We start from the raw sequence: 7,631 nt of genomic DNA, 5'->3' as shown, positions 1-7,631 counted from the left end.
TCGATTAAGTTGGTAAAATTACCTACCGAATAATGTTAGCCGAACAATTTGTGTGCCATAAATAGTTTTACTGTTACCAAATTGATCAATCTCTAAGTTAAATAAAGTGAACACCATTAACTAATTCAATATTGAAATTGAAAAATGATTTATTTTGAAAATAAACCAACCTTTGGAATGCTAGGGGAGTCATTTTTCTCAGCAATTGACGGTTGTTTGCTGGTCTCATATTCAGTAACAAAGGATACATATCATCAGCCAAGATCTAAACAAAGCAAACGACATAAACCCAAAATCAAGACCTTTTGATACTGAATGACAATAATGGAACATATGAGCTGCAAATAAAAGATACTACATAAGATTAGTAGGATTCTCCATCACCTGTTGTCATAATTTAAAATATACATATCGTTTAAAGACAATTTGAGACATGTGCATGTGTTATGAACTTAAAACATATATCTTATGCTTTATGTTAAGTCACAAATGAGGCTAGTCATATACAAAATAAATACGACCATTCTACTTTAGCATCAAGTATAAACAAATGTCAATAAACATGTACACTATTTCACCCAAAGAAAAAAAAAAGTCTAAAGCTTACCAAAAAAGCTTCGATAGTGCCCACCATAAGTGTCTCATAATTGCATAATTGCAATCTGTTGATTGTATATTTGTTACTTACTTCTTGCCTCAAGCGCCTTGTTGTTTGGGTTTTTTTTTATAAAATTTGGCACTTCAAAAAAAAAATAAAACCCTACAACTTTACTTTATTTCTTATTATATCGTGCACAGCCACAAACAACCAAGCATTAGCAGTCGACGCCCCATAACAGAGTATACCAACATTACTATTCGAAGACATGAAATCTCATCCGTATGCAAGTAAACCAAGCTGTTGAAAACTCTATTTGCTACTTTATAAAATCTTGTATGTAACCCCAAACCTTAAATCTAAGATACATATATAACTAATCTGTATAGGCATTTCGAATTATGAATGAAAATACTATATTTTCGTCCCAAAGTCTACTATTTTATTATAATCTAACCTTCACCAGAAGCTATTACTTAACTCCATAGATTCTCTTGCTGATTAGAATAGATTATTGTTGAGCTCATCTTGCCTTAATCTAATTTGAGAATCACAAGGTTACACAAAAAATCACATTATCCAATGAACTATTGCAATATTATAAAAAATTAAAATTATGAGAAACAACTTTACTCATTAACAAATGCCTTCACGTAGTAGTTCAGAATACTTGACGAATTAAACGCATTCATAAATCACAATACCAATGCAACACAATGGTAAATCTAAAAATATTTCTTTAGGCATTTCATCGAACACCACATGTGCACTTTCCTAGTCAGAAGTCTCTTAGCCCCTTCGCATTCCCATTAGTTTAATTTCAACAGAATTGTTCTAGCTAAAGAAGCACTTGCTAAAATATTCACGAGCACTACAACCATCATATCAAGAATCGGTCCCACATATCCTAAACGTACAATTAATCAAGTTAAGTACAACAATATCATCCTAATTATTACCATCCATTAAAAGCGAAAGTACCTGAATATGTATGAAGCTGACAAAAGTCTGTCAACTAAGAAGCTTGTGATGTGGCATGTGGGAATGACAGTGTTCATCTTCAAGAATGCATTCAAGTCCACTTATGGTTAGTATTTGAGCAATATAACATCTACAAAAATTCACAAAATCATTTTTTCACTAACTGAATTTCCAAATTGATCTGGTCATTTTGTCACTATGTAAGCTTAAACTAAAATATTTAACAATTCACTCAAACACTCAAAAACTGATTATTATGACATCAAATCACAATAATTGAAACATGAGATGATTTTAAGTGTGTCCAACACGACACATAAATATGTGTCGGGTTCGGGTTATCATTAAAAATGTCAACCCGAATCCTTCAATCCACCAACCACAAATCAAGTACTATTATTACTTATAATATAGACAACAATACAGCTATACCTTTTGGTTTTAGCGCCTAAAGTAAAAAACGTGGTGTAAGAAAATGACACACCTTTTCGTTTTAGCGGCTAATGCAAAAAAAAATGTGGTGTAAGATGTTGAGACCTAGTAAATAAGAAGTTAATTTTCTAGTTAACCTGGTAAATTAGTAATTATTAACTTCTTGACAACATGAAAAATTTGGATCTGGTGACTTTTGGAAACATTATTCAGAAATTGTTAAGACCTGGTAAATAGTAGGTTGATTTTGTAGTTAACATGTTTACGTGGCTTGCTATGTCTACATAGGTTGGATTAATTTCAACTGCTATTTCAAGAGTTGTTTCTAGTTGTGGTGATCCTTCATTAAAAAGTATTTTGTGAGGTTTAGTGAAATTTGTATATAGATTAGTAAGTAGCTCACCATATTTAAATCGATTAAGTTGGTAAAATTACCTACCGAATAATGTTAGCCGAACAATTTGTGTGCCATAAATAGTTTTACTGTTACCAAATTGATCAATCTCTAAGTTAAATAAAGTGAACACCATTAACTAATTCAATATTGAAATTGAAAAATGATTTATTTTGAAAATAAACCAACCTTTGGAATGCTAGGGGAGTCATTTTTCTCAGCAATTGACGGTTGTTTGCTGGTCTCATATTCAGTAACAAAGGATACATATCATCAGCCAAGATCTAAACAAAGCAAACGACATAAACCCAAAATCAAGACCTTTTGATACTGAATGACAATAATGGAACATATGAGCTGCAAATAAAAGATACTACATAAGATTAGTAGGATTCTCCATCACCTGTTGTCATAATTTAAAATATACATATCGTTTAAAGACAATTTGAGACATGTGCATGTGTTATGAACTTAAAACATATATCTTATGCTTTATGTTAAGTCACAAATGAGGCTAGTCATATACAAAATAAATACGACCATTCTACTTTAGCATCAAGTATAAACAAATGTCAATAAACATGTACACTATTTCACCCAAAGAAAAAAAAAGTCTAAAGCTTACCAAAAAAGCTTCGATAGTGCCCACCATAAGTGTCTCATAATTGCATAATTGCAATCTGTTGATTGTATATTTGTTACTTACTTCTTGCCTCAAGCGCCTTGTTGTTTGGGTTTTTTTTTATAAAATTTGGCACTTCAAAAAAAAAAAATAAAACCCTACAACTTTACTTTATTTCTTATTATATCGTGCACAGCCACAAACAACCAAGCATTAGCAGTCGACGCCCCATAACAGAGTATACCAACATTACTATTCGAAGACATGAAATCTCATCCGTATGCAAGTAAACCAAGCTGTTGAAAACTCTATTTGCTACTTTATAAAATCTTGTATGTAACCCCAAACCTTAAATCTAAGATACATATATAACTAATCTGTATAGGCATTTCGAATTATGAATGAAAATACTATATTTTCGTCCCAAAGTCTACTATTTTATTATAATCTAACCTTCACCAGAAGCTATTACTTAACTCCATAGATTCTCTTGCTGATTAGAATAGATTATTGCTGAGCTCATCTTGCCTTAATCTAATTTGAGTATCACAAGGTTACACAAAAAAGCACATTATCCAATGAACTATTGCAATATTATAAAAAATTAAAATTATGAGAAACAACTTTACTCATTAACAAATGCCTTCACGTAGTAGTTCGGAATACTTGACGATTTAAACGCATTCATAAATCACAATACCAATGCAACACAATGGTAAATCTAAAAAAAATTATTTAGGCATTTCATCGAACACCACATGTGCACTTTCCTAGTCAGAAGTCTCTTAGCCCCTTCGCATTCCCATTAAACTAATTTCAATAGAATTGTTCTAGCTAAAGAAGCACTTGCTAAAATATTCACGAGCACTACAACCATCATATCAAGAATCGGTCCCACACATCCTAAACGTACAATTAATCAAGTTAAGTACAACAATATCATCCTAATTATTACCATCCATTAAAAGCGAAAGTACCTGAATATGTATGAAGCTGACAAAAGTCTGGCAACTAAGAACTGGCATTTCATAATCCAGAGGTAGAACTAATTGTTTACCAAAAATAATCAAAATCATATTAGTAATCCACAAAACAACAATATGAGACACTTAATTCAGTCAAAATCAAGCATTGAATTTATTTACCGAGACGTAGAATTGCTACAACATGTTCATAGAATTTCCATGAAATTGATGCCCTAATATGATTCTACACAAACTGAATGAATGAAAAACATAACTTAAGTTAAAAGTCTTGTAAATTAAAACCTGTTGTTCAATGACTTGCATCGATGATAGCTTCTTTTGTAGATCCAATATATGTGCCTGAGGACAAATTATTCAATAAATTGTAATATTAGCCATTATAAGACGCACTGAAACATAAAAAAAATCTAGAAAATAACCGGAGGTGGCAAACATGAATGGGTTGGGTGACATCAAAATAGGATTGGCTTAGACATGTATATTGCACAGGTCCCAAATTTTAATTGTACATTAATAAAGCTCAAGTTATAATATATTTAGTCAAATTAACAAAACTCCATGTCAAAGAAAATAATAACACATAACAAAAGTATATCCGATCAAATGTAAAACCGGTTATCAACGAACACATCAATGGTAAATATCAAAAACCTACCCATATCAGTGTAACACAATGGTAAAATATTAAAAATGTTCTTCAGGCATTTCATCGAACAACATGTATGAACTTTCCTAGTCACAAGATTTACCAAAATCCTCTGTCCCCATCGCATTCCAATCATTTAAAAAAAAACCCTAATTTGAACAAAAAAATGATGGAGAAGAAGATAATTGAACAAAAATTGGGGAAACACCTTACACTAATTGACATACCTTGATTTCATGAGCCAGAGAGAGCGATGACCTTAAAATCGACAACTTTGATGGTGCGATGACATCAGTGCTTCAACTTTCAGAGAGGTACTGGGAGATTTGAATACGAAAACAAAATAATTATGAAAGATTGTAACCTTGAAATTAACTATACCAAGAATAAAGCCGCAAAGGAAGAAGCAAAGGAAGAAACCTAGGGTTTCTGTACGATGAAAAGGGAAACAATAAGGAAAAAGGAAAGATTTATTTGATTGAAGAGAGAGACAGGGTGAAGAAACGTACGTGAGAAGGAGAAGAGAGCATTGGATATGAATTGAAGAAGAATTGAAGAGGAAGGAGAATAAAGAAAATTAGATTGGCGCTCATTCTCAATTATCAGCCTTTAGAGCATGTCCACATCATCAAAATGATTGGCTAAGAATAGCCCTTGTGGCCTAAGAGAATTCATTTAGTATAATAGATAGATATGCGTTGCTTGTTATAGATTAAGATTAAAATAATTAATTTATAAAAGAAGCACTTGAAATTGGCATTCTAAATATTTAAATTGTAAAGTTGTTTTTACAGAAGATGTACACAATCAAATTTATTTGAAAATGATGCCTTATATAATTGTATTTATTTGAAAGTAAATTACGTCGTTCTAAATATACTTGAATTATTCAATAGTATCCATGCCTTATTCTAAGCACATTATATGGATACCTTATTGTAAGTGTATGTATGGATAACTATTTGATTTTAGAGTTAATTACATAGTTAGTCCCTGTGGTTTGCACAAAATAACATACTTAGGTACTCATAGTTTAAAATCACATTCTAGGGTATTAACTTTTCATTTTATAACGTTTGGGGGGTATTAACATTATTTGTAGGCTTAAAATCACATTCTATTAGTACCTAAGTATGTTATTTTGTGCAAACCACATGGACTACCTATGTTAATACCCTAGAAGTTAATACCTCCAAATGTTACAAAATGAAAACTTAATACCCTAGAAGGTGATTTTAAACTATTAGTACCTAAGTATGTTATTTTGTGCAAACCACAGGGACTAACTATGTAATTAACTCTTGATTTTAAGACGGTGGATTTTTTATGGCCACATCATTTATTTAGTATCTGAAAATTGAAATTTTATAATTATCATCTCATGGATACATTTATTGTTAAGGGATAATATTATTTGTGAAAATTGTTTTGATGAACTGTGAAACAAATAATTATTGTTTCTTTTAGTTTCTTAAAAAATAAAATAAGTGATGATATTCCATTTTTATGTAATTACATGTATTGTTAAACAATGAACCTAAAGGTAAATTGTCTAATGATATATATAATAATTATAAGCCTAATTACATAGATATATCATTTCTTGCCCAAAGGTGTTATGGTATATTTATGTGCTTTAATTTTACGTTCATCGTATATGAATTTTGGTCAAAGCCAAAGCGAAGCCAAAATTCATATGGGACAAGTCAGTCTATTATGGTATGTTTATAATACATAAATTTTGGTCAAAGCCAAAGCGAAGCCAAAGTTTATGTAAAACATCAAGACAACATTTTATTTATGTATGTTCATAAAGTCTGAATTTTGGTCAAAGCCAAAGCAAAGCGAAGCCAAAATTCAGGTAGAATTTTAATTAATCTATTATTTTGGTTTTATAATGAATTTTATCTTCAATGTACTTATCTTTTGTCTGCCATGCTTGATTATCCCTAAATAGATTACTCTAACTCTTCTGTTTGTATTGATCTAGCATCCACTTTTAGCCCTAGCCTTGGAATTGAATTATTGACTGGGGCAAACTTTGCCACATGGAGGGATACGGTTAAACTTACTCTTGGTATGGTGGATCTTGATTATGCCCTGAGGCATGACCTTCCTGCTGCTCTGACTGCTGAAAGCACTACAGATAAGAAAATAAAGCATGAAAAGTGGGAAAGGTCTAACAGAATGTCTCTTATGGTTATCAAGAATTTCATCTCAAGTGCCATTAGGGGAGCTATACCTGATTCAGAAAATGCCAAAGAATATCTGAATTCAGTTGAGGAGCAATTCAAGGGATCTTCTAATGCACATGCGAGTTCTCTAATTTTGAAGATGCTTACCACAAAATATGAAGGGACTAGTGGTGTGCGTGAGCACATAATGATGATGAGCGACATGGCCCATAAGTTAAAGGGATTAGACATGGAAATAAGCGACGGTTTTCTAGTACACTTCATCATGACTTCTCTTCCTGCACGTTTTAATGCTTTTAAGATCAACTATAACACTCAGAAAGACAAATGGACAATGAGTGAGTTGATAGCAATGTGTGTGCAGGAAGAGGAACGTTTAAAACTAGAGCAGCCAGAAGTTGCTTATATCGCTACCACTAAGTCAGTGAAAAGGAAGGGAAATTTTAAAGGGTAAAGTTCCAAAGTCCAGAAAGCTAATTCAAATACTGTTTCCAGCCCAAATGTCTCCAAAGGACAGTCTCGTTGCAAGTTCTACCATAACAAAGGGCACTTGCAACGAGATTGTTCAAAATTCAAGGAATGGCTGGCTAAGAAAGGTACTGATGCATTTATGATAATTGAATCCTTTAATATTAATGTACCAATTAACACATGGTGGGTTGACTCTGGTTCAATGGTTCATGTTACCAATTCCACACAGGGATTCTTTACAATCCAGAGGCTGGAAAGAAAGCAAAGAACAATTAGAACGGGATGAGGGAAAGAACTTGAAGTTGA

At 32.0% G+C, this 7,631-nt stretch overlaps 1 protein-coding gene across 1 annotated transcript; it reads left to right on the top strand.

Annotated features, from left to right (window-relative positions):
* Positions 1-6,738: 6,738 nt before the first annotated feature.
* LOC110906793 lies at positions 6,739-7,308 on the top strand. The gene has a single exon (XM_022151870.1). It carries the CDS (start codon positions 6,739-6,741, stop codon positions 7,306-7,308), a length of 570 nt encoding a protein of 189 aa, XP_022007562.1.
* The last annotated feature ends 323 nt before the right edge of the window (positions 7,309-7,631 follow it).

Source organism: Helianthus annuus, chromosome 14 (genome assembly GCF_002127325.2).
Source record: "Helianthus annuus cultivar XRQ/B chromosome 14, HanXRQr2.0-SUNRISE, whole genome shotgun sequence".
NCBI classification, from domain to species: Eukaryota; Viridiplantae; Streptophyta; class Magnoliopsida; order Asterales; family Asteraceae; genus Helianthus; species Helianthus annuus.
The sequence above is the reverse complement of the archived record's forward strand: the minus strand, read 5'-3'. Positions and strand labels throughout refer to the sequence as shown.

What these genes read in the sequence shown, in the direction of transcription:
- LOC110906793 (XM_022151870.1), top strand. Translation starts at nt 6,739, where the DNA reads ATGGTGGATCTTGATTATGCCCTGAGGCATGACCTTCCTGCTGCTCTG.